This window comes from Oryzias latipes, chromosome 20, assembly GCF_002234675.1.
Source record: "Oryzias latipes chromosome 20, ASM223467v1".
Lineage (NCBI taxonomy): Eukaryota > Metazoa > Chordata > Actinopteri > Beloniformes > Adrianichthyidae > Oryzias > Oryzias latipes.
Window position 1 is genome coordinate 11,690,251 of NC_019878.2, and position 24,251 is coordinate 11,714,501.

The 24,251-nt window shown below is 38.0% G+C and overlaps 1 protein-coding gene across 4 annotated transcripts in view; it reads right to left on the reverse strand.

Annotated features, from left to right (window-relative positions):
* The window catches only part of vav3 (vav guanine nucleotide exchange factor 3), a 97,807-nt gene that overhangs the window by 40,443 nt on the left and 33,113 nt on the right, over positions 1–24,251 (reverse strand). For all 4 annotated transcript variants that reach the window (XM_023949928.1, XM_023949929.1, XM_023949930.1 and 1 more), the window contains exons 3-13: positions 12,603–12,661; positions 12,443–12,508; positions 11,619–11,727; positions 9,525–9,626; positions 7,761–7,829; positions 7,378–7,481; positions 7,110–7,209; positions 5,853–5,948; positions 1,146–1,214; positions 701–787; positions 544–629 (exon numbers count right to left, since the gene is read on the reverse strand). In XM_023949928.1, the coding sequence (XP_023805696.1) occupies positions 544–629; positions 701–787; positions 1,146–1,214; positions 5,853–5,948; positions 7,110–7,209; positions 7,378–7,481; positions 7,761–7,829; positions 9,525–9,626; positions 11,619–11,727; positions 12,443–12,508; positions 12,603–12,661 (947 nt within the window). The remainder of the gene's footprint in view (positions 1–543; positions 630–700; positions 788–1,145; positions 1,215–5,852; positions 5,949–7,109; positions 7,210–7,377; positions 7,482–7,760; positions 7,830–9,524; positions 9,627–11,618; positions 11,728–12,442; positions 12,509–12,602; positions 12,662–24,251) is intronic.

The window sequence follows — 24,251 nt, forward strand, 5'->3', positions numbered from 1 at the left end:
ACCATAACTCCTCAACCGTTTACACAATCAACGTGAATCAGCTGATTCTGTCACGGAGAAACGCCACTTTTAACCACTTCAACCATTAACGCCACATCGATGGCGTTAATGGTTGAAGAAGTAAGGTATGTCAGAGGGTGAGTTCCTTAGGTGTCACATCTCATATGTTGTGCTATCCTAGGCACTTTAACGTTGGGAGTTGGGTCATCTAGACCCACTAGACAGTGCTCTGAACCTTTTTTCTTCAATGATTTGTGATCTTCACTGGTGTCCATGGATTACATGAAATCCTCCTCACCTTTATCCACCTTTGTCATGGTAGGGATAACATGTCGATATAAGGGTGGGGGTCATCTGGACCCCATGAGATAGTACAAAGGTTAGAGGGTTACAAGTTACTTTAGTAAAAAAGAACTAGTTGCTTCGTAACTCTGTTTTATGGCCTACAGCGCAAGCATAAGTTTCATGGACATGCTACTGTCAATGCGCCGTCTGGCAGAGTTCCGGCGCCCAAACAGAGTCACCGGTCACGGCGAACCTCACCTGTCCTGCTTCGCCCGCCTGTCCACCGACGTCACTCGCACCTCCCCGTCACCTTTGGGCCTGCCGTAGTTCCTTAAGGACTGATTCTGGAAGAAGAAGATGATGAAGAAGATGTGACAGTATGACAGGAGGCCCCGCCCTCATTTAGGGAACTCACCAGGTTTTCTATGGATTTCTGGTACTGATCGATCTCCCGCAGAGTCTCGTTGTCTCTCTTTACTTCATTCACGTATTGAGCCAGATCCTATAAGCATACATTTCAATTGAATGTGTGGACACGTTTTTTTTTAAACGATTGGCACTTCTGTGAACTAAAAGGGACCCCACCCATATGTCAATACCTAATCAGAGCCTCTGATTGGTCAAAGTTCAACTGGTTTAACCTTCAATGCACAGTTTTTCCTGTTTTAAGCTTTAACAAGTTTTTCCCCACATTTCTAAACACTTTTATGTCAAGGTTAGGGTAAATAATCGGGGCATGGGCATGGGCAATGTCTTGTATGAGTTACAAGTCAAGTATTAGGAACTCATGGATGTTTCGAGACCTCCATAGGTCACTGAGGCCCTCATGTATCTCTGTAGGAGCTAGGATCGGGTCCTACCTTCATGGCGTCCAAGGCCTTCCGTAGGTTACTCTTGTCAGCGGTATCGTGAGTGTGCTTCACCAGCTCCTGAAAGTGGAGACAAAAAAATATAAAAAATAAACTGTTAAGCTGCAGGGAACAGGGAGCAGCACCACAATATAAAATATATTTTAAAAAAATAAAGACGATGTTTGAACTGGAGGTTGGAGATACGAAGTGGGAACGGTTTGCAGCAGGAAGCTGAAATCTATCAGATGGCCGTGGACGCCTGGGCGCGAGTCTGTATCTGAAATGACTTGCCGGTGCTGTGCTGCAGCGTAAACAAGACATCTAGACCTCAGCAGTGACGGATAAGGATGGATGTCACGCGTGTCTGTGACCACACACACACACACAGGCTAAGGGAGATATACAGTACGCATCTGCTGAAATCCCCGGTGTCAGTCAAGCTCAACGTGGGCATTATTATCACTGGCGGGGCCGACAGAGGCCTATTTATCAAGCCTTGGCTCCCACCTCTGCACATCCAGGGAGATACGGCGGAACGGGAATGATAGCGCGGACCGATGGACTCGATGAGGGAGCTGCTGCGGGTTCAGAACCAGGGAGGAGAAAATGATGAGCGCAGGCAGCCGGGAAGAAAAAAAAAAGATGGATGCCAAAAAGGAAAAGAGAGAAAAAGAGAGGTAGTCGGGGAGCAAAAGGAAGTGACAAGACATTAGTTGTGGAGATTCTGGCTGTCACAGCGTGAGAAAGTAACCCAGCAGATGCTTTATTCGGAGAGCATAGCTATTACCCGCCTGTTCTGCAGGGATCTCAGCCCATGTTGACACAACACACTCACTTTGTTACCACACACACTCACACACACACTTTTTTCACTTTTAGAGAGACACATTTAGAATGAAATGAAAGGAAATTGAAGGTTTCAAAATGATTACTTTAAAAAAAATCATTTGTGTAATTTATTAGTTTATTCCTACAGATGACAAGAAAGTAAAATTTGTACACATTTCTAAAATTTTATTTAAAAACCCACTCCGATCATCTTTTGATCTATCTATAGTTTGACGCAGAGCAACTCCCTCTTCCCCCTTTGCTGAGAGCTCTTTGTTTACAAGCTAACATGGTGCAACAAAAGTAGAGTATTGGAGCTATCCAGCCATACAGTTTTGAGCCAGCTACCAGCTCAGACGAGGAAAACGAAGACGTACATGGATCTAGTCGTCCACATCAGGATCAGGCGGAGCAGGGAGTTTGTTTCCCGCCCAGCGTATTTTCTAAGTCACAACTACAAGCTATTTCAAACAGCATCTTTTGATCTGCTCCTCACAAGGATTTGAATAAAGAAATACTCAGAAACTGTCTTTATATGTCCTCCATCATGAGAAAAATGCTTTCTGCCCTTTAGTTCATCTTCATTCCACTAGGGGCAGTAAAAGGGCTTTTCCTGCTCATTTCAAAATGGCTGCCTACTTGAAATCTCAAAAACACTCACAATCGTCTATTAATTGTTATTTAAAGGACAACTTGCTGCATTATTCAGATTTTTGATACATTTTTTCAATGTAAATTTTTTTGCATCAAACAGCAAAGAATAAAAAAACTTTCCATTCGTCGCAGCTTTACAGTCTTTAAGATAAACATTTAAAGAAATTATATTAATTTTAATTCAAATGAATTAATACATCAATTTCATTGTTTTATTTTAAGCATTAAAAACAGGTAAAAAATACACTAAATGAAATTGAAATTATTAAATTAATTTGAAAATAAAGAAAATTAACAAAGATTCGTAATTAATCTAGATTATAGAGACATTTTTGCAGTACTACAGTTGACACAAATTAGATTCAATAAATAGATTTCAAATGAAGTCATGTAGATTTGTATTTGTCATTTGAAAGTGAGTGGAAATGAAAAATAAATTAAATTCTGTTATTTAACACTCTTTTTAAAGATGCTAAAAATCGTATTTTTTCATTGTCAGACTCTGTAACCTTTCATGGACAGATCAGTGTCTGTGGCTCCTTCCTGCTCGGCTCCCTTCATCTGTTCTGCACCTCTTCCCCAATTGTCCTCCATCAGAGGAAATTCCTGCATCAGTCACTCCCCTCAAACACTCATAAACTCAACCTGCTGGAGCAGAAATGAGCAAAAGCACAGACAGCGCTGCCTCTGGTGGACAAAAGGCGAAACAACTCCGCCGGTTTTAAGGAGGCCTTTTTCTATTGCTTTTTTTTTTTCTCCTCCTGAATTGAAACCCAACTGATTAGTTTCTGTCGTCCGTAGATCCAGCTCCGTCATTCAAACCTCCGTCAAATCTGATAGCGGGCATTATCTCGCACAGATGAGAAGTGGGAGGATTGTAGGAAATATGTGCAGACGGATAAAAATAGACAGATCAATTATACAGGTGGTTACACACAGGGCGGGGAAAGAAAAATCTCCCTTCAGTCTCATTTTATGGAGTTTTCAGGGGAGATTTTTCCTGCTCTAGTGCAGAATATCCTATATAAGAACCAAATCAACAACATTTCTATGCAAATCAAGCTTATAATATGAGGAAGGTTGACTGCTGGCTGATTTGAAAAGCTCAAATATCAGTTTTTAGTGATGAAGGGGGGGAGGGGTGAGCTCCTGAAAGTAAAGTTATCCATGATTGAGGACATTTTTTTTTGTTTTTTTGGGGGGGGGGAATTCTGGAGAATTTTTTATATTTTTAACATTTACTGATACGTTTTGGACTTATTAAGCATTTTTAAATTCTAAAAGCTTTTATTTTGAAAGAGCTGGTGAGAATCGGGTTACCGTAGGGTTACCAATGCAAGCTATGAGTATACAATACGTTTTATTTGTATAAACAACCAGCCAAAGAGAGCTGACTCCATGGGTAGGAATCTATTTTGTCACAACAGTTGAAACTTCTGGAAAGAAGTGAAAGTTAATATTTCCAGCATAAAAACAATTGCATGTGTGGTAGACGGGGTCTCTGGCACTAAAATTATTTTAGAGCTATGGCGACAAAACTATATAAGAATATTTAACTGTGTCCAGAGTGATCTGTATGTAGCCAATGATACTGATACCACTGATATAATTAATACACATAATGTTCACCAAGCCATCTCCGGACTGTGGGGTATCTTCTGAGCAGGTGAAGTTTGCCAGTGCAAGGACTTGCAATGTGTTTTACAGCTTTTCTTGTCCATGGATTTTTTACCAGACTCTATGATAGCTGTAATGTTAGTACCAGTGTTAAAAAACAAAACTGGAAAGATTGGTTGCACTGAAAATTACAGACCGATAGCTGTAGCTAGTATTCCCTTTAAACTCTTTGAGATAATCCTGCTGGACATGATTACAGAGTTTGCGAAAACGACTCACAATCAATTTGGGTTTGAGGAAAAGCTTGGTACTCATATGCTCTTAAAGAAATGATTTGGAAATATAGGTGTCTAATTTCCTCTGTTTTTCTGTGTTTTTTAAGCGTTACTAAAGCGTTTGATGGAGTAAATCATAAGAAATTATTTATGAAACTGACGAAGAGAGGTGTACCTAAATGTGTTGTGCGTTTTCTGGCATATTGGTATGCTCAACAAACAATGCAGGTTAAATGGGAAAAACCAGGTGTCGGAACCTTTTGGGGTGAGACAAGGGGGCTTTCTCTCTTCTATTCTGTTTAATTCACACTTGGATGAATTGTCTCTTAAATTTAAAGCCTGTCACACTGGTTGTGTGGCTGGAGATCTCATTATCAACCATTATGTATGCCGACAATCTAGTTGTGTTGAGTTCAAGCACTGCTGGTCTTCAACAACTGCTTAACATCTGTTCAGCTTATGGGCTTGATGATGACATCACATTTAATGCACAAAAAAGTCTGATTAGGATTTCTCAGACAAAAGAAGACAAAAACAAAAAATTCCCTGAGTTTTACCTATTAAAATGCTGTGCTTGTGTGTACTAATAAGATCAAGTATCTTGGGCATGTCCTTTCAGAAGACTTGTCAGATGACGCAGATATATCTACAAGCAGTGTGGTGTGGTGTCTGGCCAAGCCAACACTCTTTCTCGAAAGTTTGGTATTTGTACAGAAGGAGTCAAGGTGACATTATTTAAAGCATTTTATAGTCCTCTGTATACAGCTCATCTTTGGGCGAACTATAAAAGTGCCAGTATGAGAAAGCTGCAGGTGGCGTACAAATGATGCTCTAAGAGTGCTTTTAAATAAGCCAAGGAGGACGAGTGCCAGTGAGCTGTTCGTTTCTCTCAGAATGAACACTCTCTGGGCTTGCATACGCTCACACATGTTCAAGTTTATCTGCAGATTCAATGCTTCAGAGAATACTCTCATCTTGGCTATAAGTAACATTAGATTTAGTGCCATAAGCTTCCAGTCAAATTTATGGAGGGACTGTCTTTTTATTTGTCATTGTGACAAATGTTTTTATGGTGTGGTATGTATAAGTAATGTTTTTATGTTGGTATTTATTCTTATCCTTTTTAATTAATGTATATTTTATTAACTACATACTGTACCTCAACTTGTGTATTCTTTTAAGGTAGTAGGTCTGTGTACTCCTTTTTACTGATTGGTCCATGAGTCTTGAATACATTATTTCTGTCTGTCTGTCTGTCTGTCTCTCTCTCTCTCTCTCCATCTTTCCATCTCTCTCTCTCTCTCTCTCTCTCTCTCCCTCTCTAATCGGGGACAGTCTGTACCTGCAGGAGGAGGTGATACTTCAGGACGCGCTGCATGGGAACCACCAGGAGATCTCTCAGTGTGAACTTTCCATAGTTTGCTCTCTTTGAGCATTCCTGCACAAACACAACACATCAATAGAAATTACATACATCTGCAGGGAATATTACTTTCCGTTTGATTACATCCTTTTTAGTTTGTTTTTTGAAGAAACTGGTGGAAAAATCAATAAAGTTCTGCAGTTTTATTGAAATCTGTCAAGGTAGATGTTTTTATTCTCTTGTAATGCCTGTTTTGCCCACTGGGGGGCGATCTTTAAACACAAAAAAAATCTCACACATTCATTCTAAATGTTCCTTCACTTTTTGCATGGAAATGTTTAATTTAGGTAGAAAACAGGATGAAATTTCATAATAGAATTGCAAAATGTATCTACATTAAAATATTTACATAAAAACAAATCCTAAAAATGTTGCCATTATTAAATATAATTGTTAAATGAGGGATTTAAATTGTGACATTTTTGTGTTACATACATTAATGACTTAAATTTTAAACAGAAAAATATCAGGAGTGGATTTTGTGGACCACTTGGTTTGTGGTAAAATACACATTTTATTTGTAAGAAAAAATGGGTTCTGGATTCTTCTGGGTTAAATCGGCTTTCAAACAGCAACGTGGTCATTTTTTGCCCAACAAATAACACTTTAAAGCCAAAACTAATGTTTTTTTTGTATAGTTTTGAAAAGTGTAAAATTAAGCTAAACAAAATTATATGCATTATTATAAAGCTACTTCCACCATGTTGGATGAAAAAGAAAAGGAAAGTTCCCTTACGTTTGCATTAAAAAAAGACTAAACATATCATTAAATTCATCAGTAGTTTAAAGAAAAATTGACTTAATGTTTTAAAAAAAATGTTAGTTTTGTCTTTTGCAGCTTTAAGGTTATATTTTATTTTGAAAAGGAAGACAGTATTTCTTAACGTTCCAAAAAAAATTCCTCAATTTGAATAAAAATGTATTTTTGAAAAAGCTTTTTAAAAAAAAACAGTTTTTGGATAATAAAAACTGTATAAGATTTATAAGAGCAAATTTAAAATCATAAATGAAAGTTTGTAACTTTTCACTGTAATTGTGAACAATAAAATGTTAATTAATACTTTAATCATGGAGAATAAAAAATTGAAAAAAATAACTAACAAAAAAAACCAATAAAAGTTAAAAGAATCTTACATAATTATGTTTAACAAGAACCAAAAACACTTCTTACTGTACCTCCAGCTTCATGCGTACATCCTCTCTGTTTTTGCAGATGTCATCCAGAGTGGCGATGGCGGTCTCCACATGGCTGCAGTATTTCCCATAGATGAGTAACCTGTTCCATTCAATTCCATTAGTAGAAACAGAAAAGATCTGCCGTTACAGCAAAACTTAACACAAGATCTCAGAGATGCTGACATTTTTTTTAAAGCCGTTTGAACATCAGAAGTCCAGAAAAAGTCCTGCCTTCCTCTTTGATGCTTCAGGTTCTTTTGGTTCATACCTCTCTTTGAAGGCGATGAAGATCTGATAAAGATTCTGAGCACTTCTGTGCAGGACCGAGTCTTGGAGTTCCAGAAGTAAACACTTGTGAACTCTAACTAGTTCCTGGCAAACAAGAGCAAAAGAAAATGTCAATGAATCTATTCAATCAAAACTTTACTTAAAAATTAATTTTGACAGTTTTCTTTAAGTAGAAATTCATTAAAGACCATTTTTTTAAATATTATTTTTTGTCAAAAGTGGTTTAAAAGTTAAATTAATTTGTGGTGATTGACTTTTTTAACTGAAAATAATCTTTACAAAGTAGAATAAACCATTTTCTTTTGGGGGTTCAAATCTTTATATAATCTGTAATTCAGGATGAAAGAAACAAAATGAACTTACTGGAATATTTACAAACACCTTTTCTATTTCCACCAAGGATAAAAACATGGTGAGGGGCGTCATAAAGTGCTGCAAGAGAGAAAAAAAAAAAAAGCAAATGAAGAACTTTAGTTTACATGTTTAGAGATGGGGAATGGAAAAACGGTTCTATATTTATGAGTCTATGTTCAGAAGAGCTGCATAAAGCAGAAACAAAGACGGTCAGTGTTGTGGCACTAAACTCATTGTCATTTTCATGATTTTCCTCCCAGAAAACTCCGACCACACTCATCAGTGGAGCGGACTTTCCGAACATACCATTGCTAAAATAACCATGTAAACAAAACATATCTCGTAATCATTTTCTTTTGGATTTTTATCTATACTGTTGATTTTTCCAAGAAAATTCTTTGTTTATTTTTATTATACTTTTGTTTATTTTTAGCTCAATTTTCAGTCCTGTTTTTTTTAATTTTCTCAATAACTGGCTGGCCTGGGACCACAGGGACAATATTCGTTTCACCCTGTTTCGACAAATAAAGATCCTGGAACCCTTAAACCCCGCCTCCTTGAGGGTGTATTTCACTGTGATTGGTTGCTTGCCTTGGGCAAACTCGGGAGTTATGAGTACGACACAAGTGACAAACCTTTGACTTCAGTATTGAAGCAGGTGAAAAACAAAAGTTCAGGCAGATCAGTTCACCAAATAACCACTAGGTGGCTTCTCAAACAATTTGATTTTGTTTGATTGACAAGTGACAGTTAAATCTGCAGAATTGTAACAGCTTCACAGGGTGTGTTCATGAACTGTCACATGCTAGCGCTGTATCAAAGAAACTCAAACACGACAGTGTAAAATAAAGAACATTTTTATTAGCTTAAGTGACGGCTAACTTCCTCCGTCCTTTTTTGAGTCAATTATTAAAACATAATCTAAAAAATAACAGATTTTTAAAGCAAACTGATGCTCCACACATTTTTTAAAATTTAAAATACACTTAACAATATTTATATTATGACAAATAATATAATAATATTTGTTATAACTTTATTATTATTATTTATTACCCATATTTGATTAAAATAGTTTAACATTTTATCTTACAATACTATGAACATCACTGACAAAGATGACGAATGGTTTTTTATTTTTTTATTTTTTTTTATCAAAAACACGTATTTAAAGGGGGGGTGTCATTTGTTGTGAACACTAATACCAGTACAAATAAATCAAACTTTATTAATAAAGCACTTTTTATACTTTAGTAAGTGCTTTACAAAATAAAAGCATATTTCAACCTTATAAAAACAAAAGCAAAACGAAGACCTTCAAATTAAAATAAGAAAAAAAACGATTAAAAACATACAATGACCTCATTTCATCTTTTAATAATGTCCCAACAAAAAACTAACCTTTTTATTATTTTCTACTTTATTATTTTCTACTAAAACTATGAACTATTTAAAAATTATGAAGTGAAATAGATTTAAAGTAGATTTTAGTAGTAGATTTAAAGACGAGAAAGGTACTGTTTTCCTTCTCCATGTGCTGAAGAACATGATGTACCCAAAAGTGTTTTTCAAAAAGATATTCACGAAAAATAACATTCCTCGTTGGAAACTACTACCTAACAGAAACATTTGATGGTGTTACTAAGCACAAAAAGTACTACTACTGACTATTTACTTCTAAATATTTAGAGATTTCATCACAATGCACTGACACAAAACCAATCTGAGTTTTTCTTTTCTAAATCTGAAGTATTTCATATTCAGACTGTGTACCTTCTCTATAGACTCCAAGGTCTCTGTGTATTTCTCCTCCGTCTGCTTGATCTCTGTTAAGCAGCAACTCCGGATGTCGGTCTCTGCTTGCTTCTGGAACGGCTGCACACACACAAACACACAAACACACACAGACGCTGCAGGGTGAGAACGGTTGATCTTCTAACCAGATGTAGTTAATCCAGGCTTTGAAGTAAGGTTACGGCCAGCAGATGTTCATCAAGTACATGATGACATTTGGGTTTTTTTTCTTTGTAAATTACCAAACAAGCCCCCAGGATCTGACAAAAATGGACTCGCCCACTCTTATGAGAAAGAAGTTTCACAGGAATATAGTCGTACCAAAAAAAAGTCAACATGTTAAGAGAAGAAAGTCGTAGAATTATTAGACAATTTAAACGAATAAAAATGTACAAAAGAAGTAAAGCAGATTCAGTGAAGGTCTAGCGCAGTGAGATGTTCATCCAATTCTATCAATTGTCTGCAACATAAACTAAACAGTAATGTTTCATCGTTTTTTGGGTAAAAATGTCTTAAAAGCTAAATGTAACTTCTTTTTCAAAAAGACAGAGTTTTATTCTTTTTAAAACATAAATTTCTGACTTTATTCTCATTAACTATTGAAGTTTATTTCTCATGATTATAGAACCTTTTGTCAGGATTGTGATCGTTGGTTTTGGTTCTTGTTCATGTTCTGTTTGAAATTCTCCTATTTTGTTAGTTTCTGGTTGTCATGTCATCTGTTGTGTCACTTTTTTTGTCTTGTTCAAGTTTCTTTATTAAATGTTTGAGTTTCCTGCATTTTGGGTCCTTCACCAACAGTTGCTGACCAACTTTATTAACTCTGCCATTTTTGCCTTTTTCCTCATTTTGTTTAACTTTTTTTTTCCACAATTGCACATGAACATTCTTTTAAAATGTTGCCTTTTTTCCAAAATAATTTTACAACTTTATTCACATATAGTTCTTTACTTTTCTTTTTTTTTATGATGGCTTGAAGACTCCATGGTAGATTAGATTATAAATGCTGTAAAGAATGTGAAATATGTTTGTTTGACCAAAAGAATTTTAGAATTAAATGTGGACTTATTTTTCATAGAATAAAATCTGTATGAATATATATATATATATATATATATATATATATATATATATATATATACATTCATTCCACATTCTGGAACATATGTGTGGAATATGAACTGGAAACCTAAAGGTCCCTATAGAATGAGAGGGCAAAGATCCTGTGGGACTTCCAGATCCAGACTGATAGGATGGTAATGGCGAACCAACCAGACATTGTAGTGGTGGATGAAGAACAGAGGAAAGCCGTTGTGGTGGATGTGGCAGTGACAAGCGATGGGAACATCAGGAAGAAGGAACATGAGAAATACCAGGGACTCAGAGAAGAACTGGAGAAAGCCTGGAAAGTGAAGGTGACAGTGGTGCCTGTGGTAATTGGAGCACTGGGGGCAGTAACCCCCAAGTTGAAGGAGTGGTTACAACAGATACCTGGAAAGACCTCAGACCTCTCAGTCCAGAAAAGAGCAGTGCTAAGAACAGCTAAGATACTGCAGGACCCTCAGGCTCCCAGGCCTCTGGTAGAGGACCCGAACTTGGAGGAGAAACCACCCGCGGAGGGTGAGAGGGGCGTTTTTTTAAATACATTTTTTAATACACTTTGTTCATTTTTTGGTTTATTTAACCCTTGTGCCACCCTCGGCAATAATATAATATATACACTTGAGTCAGAACTTTGAAACAGATTCCAACATTGTATATGTAGTTCTTTTTTTTGTGGATAAATCAAATTGATTAAAAAAACATAAATAGCAAAGTTGGGGGTTTAGGATTTTTTTGTTACTTTTCTTTACTTTTATTAAATGAATTTTTGTCATTAAGATTTTATTTTATTCAAACCCCCCAAAAAAACCAGAGCTGGATCGTTTTCCTGAACATTTTATGAAGATAAATTTAATAAAACATAGATCAAACACTGAAACCTCTTGCATCCGTTTAGTTTCTCGACTTTTAAACGGCGTGTAGCGACAAAAGTTATGTTGCTAAGGTAACGAGGAATCTGCAAAAACTAACCGGAGGAGCGATGGCTTCTGTTTTCATCAAGTCCTCGTAGATCTCCCCGCCTTCTTCATCGTCGTACACGCAGTCGTACAGATCCTCCTCATCCTCCACACCGTTCTCGCTGCAGCACAGAACAGAGAACATCGGCGGATTTCCTTTCTTTTCAAATCAACCAGTTTAAACCCAGAAAACAAACCGTCTTGCTCATTCATTCATTTTATTTTAACTTTTCCTCACACTTCCTCTGTTGTGTGGGATTGTGTGATCTAGCTAAACTGTTTGAATGTTTTATTCCTCCGTTTTGTGGCTGCCATCAGATCACCTTTGACCTCATGCCGCCAGGTTGCTTCCAAAAACACACAGACGATGTGGAGGAACTGCAGAATTATATCTGTTTGCTGTTTTGAAACCAAAAATATTTATAGTATATAGTATTTGTGCAAAGCTGTCAAATGTGGTGAAAAAAAGCTACTTTTTTATTGGAACTTCAAAAAATGAAAGCAAAAAGACACAATTATTTGAAAAGAGCAAAAAATCAGTGCAACACAGCTTCATTCTATTTAATATTTGTAATAAACTTAAATAAATGTAACCTTTTGTTAACAAAAGAGGACGATTTAAGATTATAGAATCATTACTGGGATTTTTTTCAAATAAAATTAATAATATTTGCAGCTTACTAAGGGATATCAAAAGTGGTATTGTCTTTAAAGTTTATCCAACTAATTTGAACAATTATAGATTTGTACCTCCAGCTGAGAAATTGTAATTTTCAGAGTAAAACGCAGCAAATTCGGAACTGGTGTGTAATAAACAGACAATATATAGTTTCATACTCCATAAGGTCCTCCAGGTGGTTGTATATGTCCTCATCGTCAACACTGTCCTCCGTTGGAAATGGTCTACAAGAAAAAAGGAACAATTTCCCAATTAAAAATACAATTTAACTTTTTTTTAGCTGCATTAGTTTTTTTTTCTTCTTTCATTTCAGCTTACCTGACTCCAGTTTGTTGTGCAATTGCAGTATGTGAAAGTCTGGACAATGTGTCCATAACCTGCAACAGAAACAGTTTTTTATTGATTTGATTAAAAACAAAAAAAAGAAAATTGGAACAGAAAGAAATTGAAAACACTGAAGGAATTTTTGCTGCATTTCCAAAAACAAACACAACAGGGCAGCATTTTCCTAGATTTGTTGAAAGAGTTCTGTTACTTATCCACAACACAAATTAGTGTTAAATCATATTTAATAAAATTGTGTTCTTTACAGAAAAAAAAGATCTATTCAGTATTCATGTCTTTGCATTCATCTAAAATCTAAATTATTTATTTTGCTAAACGTAAAATTATGACATATTTGGATGCTAAAAGTGACAAGAAGGAACATTCATGGCAGCTTAACATTAATAACAAACACTGGATATCTTGATCACAAGCGATGGAGCTTTAATGTCCACCATTTGTCCTCATCAGATGGCGTTATTATCATTAGCTTGGCATATAATTTCATGCTGCTGCCTCTGACCTTGTGTTTCTGAAAAATATCTGACCTGCTTGATGAATCTCAACCAAACCTGCAAATGTGCATAAAGACAAGAATTTGGCGGCTTCTTGTGTTGTTTCGCGTAAATAAACCAATAGATAAACAAAGTGGCGGCTTGAGAACAGGCCTATGGTCTCATACAGTGAATTATTGTCACCACTTGTCTTGATTTTTTTTTTTCTAAACTAAAAACAACTCTCTTACAGAGAATGGAGCAAGAGTTAGGTGTGAAAAGAACTGCTTTATTTAACTGATGTCTCATTTGTTTACCACAATCAAGTTTGTTTATTCAAATGGCAAGAGTTATTATAGCTCATGGTGTCCCACAAGGCTCTTCACTGGGCCCCATGCTTTTTTTCACTGCGTTATATAGGTAGAAAACATGTTTTGTTACTTTGCTGATGGTACTAAGCATTATTTATTGACGAAATCAGATGACTCTACCGTTGGCTTCATTACAAGCTTGTCTCAAATATTTAGGATCAAGGTGTTGATCGGGACAACCCAAACCTGGTCCCTAAGATCTACCACCCTATTTGTTTTCCTTGTAACTACTTGCTAACTGCATTTATCACGTATGTCAGTCAATCAAAACTAGGACTCCTCTCCATCCATCCATCCATCCGTCCATTCCTCTTTAAAACCCGCTTAATCACTTTCGGGGTCATGGAGATGCTGGAGCCTATCCCTGCTGTTGTTGGACGAAAGTGAGGTACACCCTGGATGGTTCTCAGGATTCACGGAATTTATCTAATTAGCTACAAGATATGAGACTGAGGAGACATGAAGTCCTCATGGGAGTTTCCATTGGATGGCATCACTTTGGGGACCTGTGCTACTGTCAAACACATTCAGACAATTACTTGTCTAATATTTACAATCAGTCAGCCCTAATGATGGTCTCGGGGTTTTCTAGAAAAAAAACTATAGTCTTTGGGTGAATCTGGGATGATGTAGCTCGACAGTCCACATCAGGTTCTATTCAAAATCTTGAGATTTTGTGTCAAGAACACGTCTTCTACGTCACGCATGAAACATGCTATCCTCACTGACTCATGTTCATCCATGCTCCATACACTCATCCCCTTACGATGAGTGTTTTAAAAAAAAGTAGATATAAAAATGTAATTAACACTGAAAAATAATAACAATGTCACATAAACGCATAAATGTGTTTTTCTTTTTTATAGGGCCCATTTAAATGGTCTTTTATTTAAAACAGTAGCTTTATTTCTTTTTTTAAACTAATTTGAATTTGTGTTTTGCTACTTGCATACCATCCATGACATCCCCTTCATTGCCTGAACACCAACGCATCACATATGTGACATAAATAGCTTTGGCTTGGAGAATATTCTCCATGATCAATAATGATGACACAACGTTCACCCTCCGGTAAGTGGAGTGAACACCGTCAGCGGTGAGGTCACCTCATTCGAGGCTGTTTTGTTGATTCCGTTGATCTGGGTGTGATCAGACCGTGTCACACATCAGATGTGGAGGAGTGACTTTAATCCTCCACGAACCTGAATGATTCTGAAAGACGATCTGTTTGAGGCGGTGCTGCATTAAGAAAAAACAAGCCAAAGCTACAACCGGTTCATGGCTTGTAGCTGATGATCACAGGGATGTAGAAGTGGGAGGACACGGTTGGTTAGAAGATGTCAACGCATGAGAGATTTAAAGAATGGTTCCGTGCATTTCTGCAGCAAAAAGCCCGCCAATAACTGCTTCATGAGCTTCAAGTAGGGCTATCTGGGCTATTCTGTTTAGGACCATCTAAGTATCAAAAAGAAGAAAAAAAGATGACTGACTGTGGCCTGTGAGCCTAAACTCAGGGTCACAAAGATGACAATCACAGCTTGCTGCCTCTTCATTTTCTGGAGGTGAGGGCCAAGACACATGCTGTGTGCACAATTACAGAGCAGGTTGAAACCAGCAGTCACAGTTTATTGTTGAACAAAGTCAATAAATACATTTAGCATAAAAAATCGCAAGGCAGAACAGAGATTTAGAGAATGAAAAATATCCATTTCTTCTGAACCCACTGAATCCCTTTCAGGGTCTGGGTTGCTGGAGCCTATCCCAGCGGTGGTTGGGTGAAGGTAGTGGACATTCTTTCTGTGGCAGTGCCGCACAACCACATGTTCACAGTGACACCAAAGGACAATTTAGATTCACCAACCAACCTATAAAACATGTTTGTGGACTGAGGGAGGAAACCAGAGTCCCCGGAGAAAACCCAAACACACACAGGAAGAACATGGGGCTTCACACACAAGGGTACCAGCCAGGATTCGAACCAGCCCCCGCCCCCATTTGATCCAAAATGGTAGCCACATTGACTCAATACTGCTCTAAACAACGCTCCACAAAATGTTAATTAAGCATGAACAACTGAAGTTACAAGTAAAAGTACACCCATGGGTCCCAGAGTTGTAACATCGCCTTTATTTTTGACAGATTTCTGCCTTTTTACATTGGAGTCAATGCTCTCTTCAGACATGATGGTCTTTTGTTGGTACTTGTGGTTAACCCTTCAACACTAAAGTTGTCGCCAGCAACACCTAAACAACAATACACTCTTTGACATACCATAACTCTTCAAAAGTTTACGCAATCGACGTAAATGAGCTGATTCTGACACACAATTGTGCTCCACATCAGTGCAAAGAGGCTTTCCTACACTTCAGAATCCACTGGAATTACGTCAATAAACGATTGAAGAGTTACGATAGCAGAAAGAATGTCAACCCCGGGGCTAAAGTTCTGGTACAAAAGGGTTAAAATTACGCCTCCCGAATAAATCCCAAACATATCGTTATCGCAATATCAAGCTATGCAATACTTATATCGCAAAAGACGGCAACAATTTTTTTAAATGGGTACCTTGAATGTGCTGAAACAATCTCATCCCTTGTGCTATCTTGTGGGGTCAAAATGACCCCACCCTTACATTGACGTGCTCTCCCTACCATCACAAAGGTGGATAAAGGTGGAAAGATTTCATGTAATCCATGGACACCAGTGAGGTTCACAAATCATTGAAGAAAAAAGGTTCAGAGCACTGTCTTGTGGGTCAAGATGACCCAACTCCCAATGTTAAAGTGCCTAGGATAGCACAATTGTTAAGGCACATTTAATTATGTAATGAATCAAATCTATCCATTTATGCAGTTGACCAATCGGATGGACCCCTTCACGTTGTTGACCAACGTACTGATGGAGACATTTAATGTAGAAGAAAAAAGGTTCAGAGCACTGTCTAGTGGGTCTAGATGACCCAACTCCCAATGGTGAAGTGCCTGGGATAGCACAAGGGTTAAATGAAACTGTTGCAGTGAAATATAAATGATGTTTTATGGTTGTTTTGCTATTTGTTCATGAATTGAAAGTTATTTCGTCATCGCAATATTGCTCACTAATATCGCAAATCTGGATTTTCCTCATATCGTACAGCCCTAATTAAAAAACAGCAATGAGAGGTGGGGGCTTGTTTCTAACACCATATTGAGGGACAAACATTTGTCCGGATGATGTTGTTATTATTATTATAGACTTTGTTCATTTTATCTGTCAGTGGTCTGAATGTGGCAGCTTTCGACTAAAGGAAAAGAGAGCCAAACCTGTTATTTACCGCTGAGTAGATGTTTGGAGGCAGTTTTGGAGGATATTCTGTGAAGCTCTGCACCTTTTTGGCTTGACTGAGCGCACGAGTCACACAGAATCACATACGAAACGGACCATCTGCACAGAGCCAAGAAGGCCTTCTACAGGCTGTGCGCACTGTCGCAAATAGTTTTAAGCAAGGGTGAAATAGATTTCTTTAATATTCATAAATGCAATCATCTTTGAAATAAGCATCGTTTCCACTGTTTTTAGGGCTCCAGTACCCATACTGTGATCTTAAAACAAACTGAGGCCATACCTCATGGTGTCCAGATAACACATAAATCTGACGTCAATGGACTCATGAAGACTCATGTTCTGCAGCTACAGATGATGAAGGCCTACCGGCGCTTTAGTAACAGCTAATAAATGTCTCCTCTCGCTCTACGGCTGGATGGAATGATTCACAACAAACCAGTTAAAGAGGGATGTGTGTGTAGAGACGAAAAGAGACGGGTGTTAGCGTCTTTATGGAGGACCGCAGCTGTTCAACATCTCTATTATCACATTCTAGACATCAGGAACCCTTTAAATAAAGCCACAGATGATGGAGGTAAACAGAAAATGGAGGCGTTTTCATAAAAAAAAAAACAATTTGTCAGAAGAGAGAGCACCTCAACCGAACGGGTGATAGATGTCAACAGTTGCATTGGCTTCACACAAAAGCTGTCCCAGTTTTTTCTTTTTCTTCTCTCCACTTTTCTTCCTCCTTTTTCTGCGTCTCCTTTTATATCCCTTCCCTTTGTCCTCTCAATTACTGATTACCAGCTAAAAATAGCGGCCGGTGGGGCGATCCAACGGAAGACGTATGATCCTGCCGCGGATTTTGCAGAAAGGCTTTGCATCACAAAGTGAGGAAAAACAAATGTTTGCCTGCAGATTGCAGCCAGCGCTCAAAGCGAACGCTAACATCTCCATACAGCCTCTGTCGTCGACAGCAGAACGAAAATAATTTTTTCGTCACGGTCCACGGCTGACCTAACTTTATCTTCACCTTTTGAAAGGAAAGCAGTGAAGCATTTCCCCTTGGCTGCTAACCTGCGAAATCTCCACAGGCAGGCTCTTCCCTCGAGCCTGTCATGATGTCAGAGGGTGCCTCTCTTCAGTTTGAGTCAAAAACTTCTAGACCAGAAGGCACTTGTTGAGACTTCCCAATTACATAATCGAGGACACCCAGCTAAAATACCCTTAAATTGTATTCTTCAAAAACAGTATAATCTAGAATGTATATTAAAATCCAGAATTCTAATAAACATACTTCTAAGGATTGTTCCATGTGCAGACTTTTATTTTGAAGGGTCAGCTAATTTTGATGCATTGTGACTCACAGGAACCTGCAATTTGGCGTAGAAAGCATTAAAAAGTCATTGAAGAGACTTTCATCTGACTGACAGACAAAAAAGTGATGCTTATAATAAAAAGTACTGCTCTGTTCTGTATTTTGGGTACTTTTTTGACTTTTTACTTGGCCTGCACAATAAGCTGAAAATTTAGCGACATGGTGATGTCAGCTTGTGCAATACGTGTATCCCAATATTTATGATACATTGCAAGATTTCCCTTATGTTGTGCAGTGCTAGATAGTTGTCCCATAATGTATAAACTACCATAGCAGTACCCTGAACAGACTCCATAGTTCCAAATTGTTCCAATAAAAGCACCTCGAAATTCAAAATATCCATGTATTAAACTATTTTTCCCTCCTTTTTTGTGCATTACGTTGACTGTTTGGAATTTTATGCGAGTCAAACAGATTGGAGTTCTTGGTGATTAGCATTAATGTCGCTCTGTGCGTGTTTGCAAACAAAGACATCCCCCGTGGGCGAGAATCAATCTAAACAGCAAGAGTTAATGGAGGCTTGATTTGCTCAGAGGGACTAAAATGAATTGACAATCAGTGTCACCCCTTTAATATGTAATTGATGTAATATGAACGCAAATACACACCCACACACGCTGCATTCAGTTGGTAGTAGAACGATATTTTAAAATAATAATAGCTTAAAAAATAATATAACAGATAGATGTGTATCAAAGCATAGCCATGAATAATTGCAGCTATTTGTCTTTTTTCATGTTCTAAAGACATCATTATTATTCACAAACCAGAACTAATTGTCATATGTTGAGCGTTCGCAACATTTGAAAGGATAGATTGTCTCGAGCTCGCTTTCAAGTGGTAGGGGTGTGGCCTCCCAACAAGCTGACTCCTGATTGGCAAGAGTGGTTGTCATAGAAATGTTGACTCACACCGACTTGGACAATCACTACTTCCTTGGAACCGAAATTAAGACATTTCCTATGGCGAAGTCACACTCAGTTGATCTAGCTCTCTTATGCAGTCAATGTTTCAGTCAATGAGAACATCTATCCATCCATCCATATGTTGCTAATACATACCCCTATTTTTACTGTTGTCAAACAGTCTGACACTGTGATTGTGTTTCTCATAAAAATAAAAGTATTTAACCAAAACTACCCTGAATACAGGGATTTCTTCAAAATGTGAAGAAAATGTGTACACCTTCCTTCAGCACTGCAGGGGGAACCCAAGGTCTCCAAGTCCAGACGAGAGACATGGTGTCTTCGGGTGTATTCTGGATCTTTCTTGGATGTTCTGCACATCAGGGCATGATGCAAAAAACTAACTCAAAAGATGCTTCAGCCATCTCACCTTTTTCTATATTTTTTAAGAAAATAACGTATTTAATGTCAGACATTTAAGCCTTTGACAATAAAGATGCTGCTGGAAACACCTAAAAAAAAAGGCAATTTACGCAATTCACGTAATTTTAAATGAATTTTGATGCAGAGAAAATTGGCTTTGCAAAGTGGCTTTGTGCAGAGCTCTTCTGCTTTTCCCCACTGTAATGATACTAAATTTGTAAATGGTGGAAGAGTTCCAGTAGCCCAAAGAATGTTAAAGCTCCACAAAATAAAATTCCACAAACTTGGTTCTAAAACTCCATTTTTTTAAAGACCAATATCTTTTTTGGCTGAGAAGTTGCTGACAATCTGGCTTCATATGAGTCCAAAAGACTTGTATTTGTGCAGTTGATGGTCCAGGTCTTGTAGGTAAAGTGTGTTCAGTCCCAAAGCCTGGCAGAGTTTTAGACGGTAAAGAATGAGCACTAAAGTGTGGGTTCAAACTAAAGGTAAAGTCACTCCCAAAGCTCCTCTGATGATCCTTTGTGGCTTCACTTTATGTACTTTCCTGGAGGAAGAGGAAGGCTTGGAGTGTTTTCCTCTACTTCTCCAGCTCTATCTCAACAAGCTGAGGTCACAAGCAAGGCCATCTTTGCTGTCCAGGTAAATCACATCAACCTCCGCCGACTGCAGCGCCGCAGGACACACACCGGCTCATGCGTGCATTCACGCCACCACCAGCACAACCCTTCACTCTTTTCTGCAGGTCCGGTTCCTGCATTCAGGGGATGGCATGTTGCTCATGCCGTCACACGTTTCCATGGCATTCACACATGGACAGACAGACACATTCGAACTGCTGTTTCCACCAACAGATCAGATCTGCTAGAGTGTTGTGGTGCCAACGGACAGCTCATCAGGCATGCAAACACTGCCGTGCATGAGAAAAACCTTCAATCTGAAGAGGAACATAAATTTGGACGGATTTAAGTGATGTCTTATATCACTTATAAGAAGGATCATTTTAACGTATTTATACCTTTTTAATTTTGTAAACATTAATGTATATAGATATTTGTTACAAAATAATTAAAGAGAAGTAGACATTAAGGTAAAAAATTTTAAACCAGAATTACGTTTTTAAGTAGAAACATGAGTGGCAAAGAGTAAACCTTTCTTTATCAGCAACTTAAACATGAAAAAATAGAAATTATAGCAATTAAGACAAAGTAGCTTATTTATATGTGTCATTTCCAGAACTAAATGCTTTCTTACCTTTAAAATATATTTTTTTAATTGTATACGTTTTGTAAATGATCGAGATTTGTATAAACTTTCCAAAGGCGCAACGAGCTTCATCTATTGTGGGTGCATAGGCAAGACCCTTTGTGCTGCTGCCTAACTGTGTGGCTACAAGGAGACCCAAGTCGGGGTCTCCCTGTGCCGGTCCCCAGTCCGGATAAAATACAGGGCGTAAAAACCACCTGGACGCATCAGTGAAAGCCTATTCAATAGGGCGACTCCTGACGGGATGTGTCGAAAGATAAACAACATCATCTAGATTTGTATCTAAGACACATTGTCTCGTAAAATAAAGAAACGTGGCTTTAAGCAGCTCTCTTAACGCTTTCTAGCTTTCTATAGACCAACTGCAGTGACATCACGTGTGCCTTTGTCCACTATTTTGGGAGTCATTGCTTTGATACATCCAACAAGTACAAGAGAAATAGCTACCAAATCTCATTATGGTACACGTGTCGCCAACAAAGAAACTCCAAATCCAAGCCACAAAGACAAAAAAACTACAAAATGCCGTAGTCAAACGGTCTGTGGAAAACCTTGCGGCGACAAAAGATTGACACGACTAAGCAGCAACGCTCTATGTTTGATCCCACAATTTGACTCCCAAAATGGCGGAGGGGACGTTGACGCAGGAGCAGAAGTCTATAGCTATCTTTATAGAATGAATGCAATTTGCAACAATGCAAATAACAAGTGTGTTTTTAAAGGATAATACTCCCACCCAATCCTGGTCCTCTGCCCTGGCTCTCCTGATCCATGTCAGAAGCAGCATATAGGCCGGAGTAGGCAAAGGAACAAGCAGCATGGTCAATCCCAAAGACTGCTGGGAGTTTTTACTAACTTTTAAAAGAAAAGTGGAATCAAAACACTTTTAAAGACGGGATCTTGGATTTTTGAATTCTTCGCATTTGCTGCTTAACTGCGCTCTGAACCTTTTTTCTTCAATGATTTGTGATCTTCACTGGTGTCCATGGATTACATGAAATCCTTTTCAACTTTATCCAACTTTGTCATGGTAGGGAAGTCACGTCAATGTAAGGGTGGGGTCATCTAGACCCCATAAGATAGCACAAGGGTTAAAGCTGAAGCACATCTATTTATCTGTAAGAGAACGCTTGTTCCGGAAAAGACCATAAGACACACTAAAAATAATGCATCAAATATCAGCAGACAACAATTCTCCTCCGCTCCTGTTGTTGGTATCGTCATTGACTCCATTGTGCTGAAGACATAACCTCATTTTTCCAACCGTTCTAAGTTTGACCTCCAACCCATTTTCCTTTGTTCCTTCATGGTGACGTGACCATTTATCCTTCAGAGCTTAATTACTGACTTACAGTAAATCTTGGTTGGAATTGAACACTTGGAGCAAAATCATCTCCCCATGAGTCTCTTTACTCAAAAAAAAACAAAAAAACTACTATGAAGCAAGCAGGACGTGTGTTTCAGCTCTCAGTAGCCAGTATGCAGAGTATAAACGGCTTGTCAAAACCATAACAAAGTGCGAAAGCCAGTCTGAGTGGGAGCTGTTAACGATGCCTTTAGGCAGCTAGTGAAAATCCATATGGACATTCCTCTGTAACTTTTATTTCAGTAGGTAGTCTTTGATCCCGCTGTGTTCAAGTCGGCCACGTCTCACCCTGAAAACCTCCTTGGTTCGCTGCTCCGGTCGGAGCCAGCCCCGGCAAAGGCCCTTCAGTCGGCAACACGTCACACTATCCCACCCATCCATGGTGCCATAAATCCAAATTATGTTTTAAAAAGTGGACATAGTAATATCTCCAATGTTATATCGAGACAAACAAACCCAGAAGATAAATGGAGAATTTCTACTTTCCAGTCTGTTGGTCATTAAATATCCAGCATCAGCAGGTTTGTCTTTTACGGTCATTTTATTATATGACACCTTTTTTTTGGGCCATGGGCCAGTTTATCCATCCATCCATTTTCTAAACCCACTAAAAGGAGTGGAGAGAATCCAATGGTTTTCCAAAATAAAACTATCTTAAGAATAAAACAATAAATAAAACAACATAAGTTATAATTTTTTTATATATCTTTGTGGCTCTGTACCAAGTGACCCATGGACCGGTCCGCAGCCCAGGGCTTTGCCTGGACTCACATGTTTCAAATCTCTGTTTTAATTAGAGAGCTTCAAGAACCCTGATCTGCAGAAGTCTAATCTGATGTAAGGCATGGTAATGGGAGAGTTCATGTATGATCAAACCAAGTGACGAAACTGTCATCTGTCTCAGAAGCTACACAAAGAAAGGCCGTCTATGCAAATGCATCCAACCATGTTTTTTTTTAAATGATTATACTAATGCATTCCCACTTCTAGGTCTGCGCGGTTGCAGCGTTGGCCACAAAGAGCCAAATTGTCACATTCATAAGGCATAAGTGGGTTAGCGCCAATTAGAAAACCCCAAGGACTCGCCGTTGTAATTATGAGCACTCAAACACAGCATTTCACTCGTGTTTCTGAGCGTTAGCCGTACCACTGCAAGGAATTTTGCTGTGGTCTTTCTCGGGGAGTTTTGCTTAAATAATTGATGCTGCAAAGTAAAATATATCACTTACCTAAACATGTTAATAAGCTCACAGCAACAGCAGGGTTTTAACAGGATTATAACAGACCAACACAGTCAGTTGGGGATGTTTTTCAAGTGTTAAACTTAGATTTTCTCTATCTGTTAAGATGTTCATGTAGAAGATCCCCCTGTAGTTTTCCAAACAGTACCAGTGTCAAATCAGGATATTGCGTATTAAAGCTCCCAGGGTTGTACTTTGCAATTCTCCGGGAGATTCGTCACACTAATCATGTCTTACGATATGAATAACTTGATGTAGAAGTAAAGGAAATAATACACATTTTTATAATACGACCAAAATCGAGGTAGTTTTGTCCAAAATAAATTTACAGTTGCATTGTGGGACTTTTGAAATTTTGAAATAAGAAAAAAAATCTCGAAATGAAAAAAAGAAGTGAAAAGAAATTGTGAGTTACAGTAAATAGTTATTCCTTTGTAGACTACTTTTAATACTTCTAAGACCTTTATTGATATGAAACCTGATGTCATCAACAATTTCCAAAATTGCAACGCTGGACAATAAAATGTTTGCATAAAAGACTTTTTTAGTTGCATTTATTGGAATTTGGCACAAAAAAAACATGTACGCTCCTTTTCAAGCAGTCTTTTTTCTTTGTGTCTGCTCCTAGTTCACAACAATTTAAATAAAAATCAAAATCATGATATTTTTCTTGCCAAATTCCAAAAAAATGTCATTTTCTAGGACATAGTTTCTGCAGGGCGGCAGTAGTTCATTAGAATTTGGCTCTGAGTTGTGGGCAGGACTGTAGCAGAAGAGCATCCCCAACTCCTCTTCCCCATCCCTTTGCTGAGATCTGTCTGTTTTGCTGCAAGCACAGCCCCTCACACCCCCAACCAAAGATTACTAGTGCAAACAAAAATGTAGTGCAATGT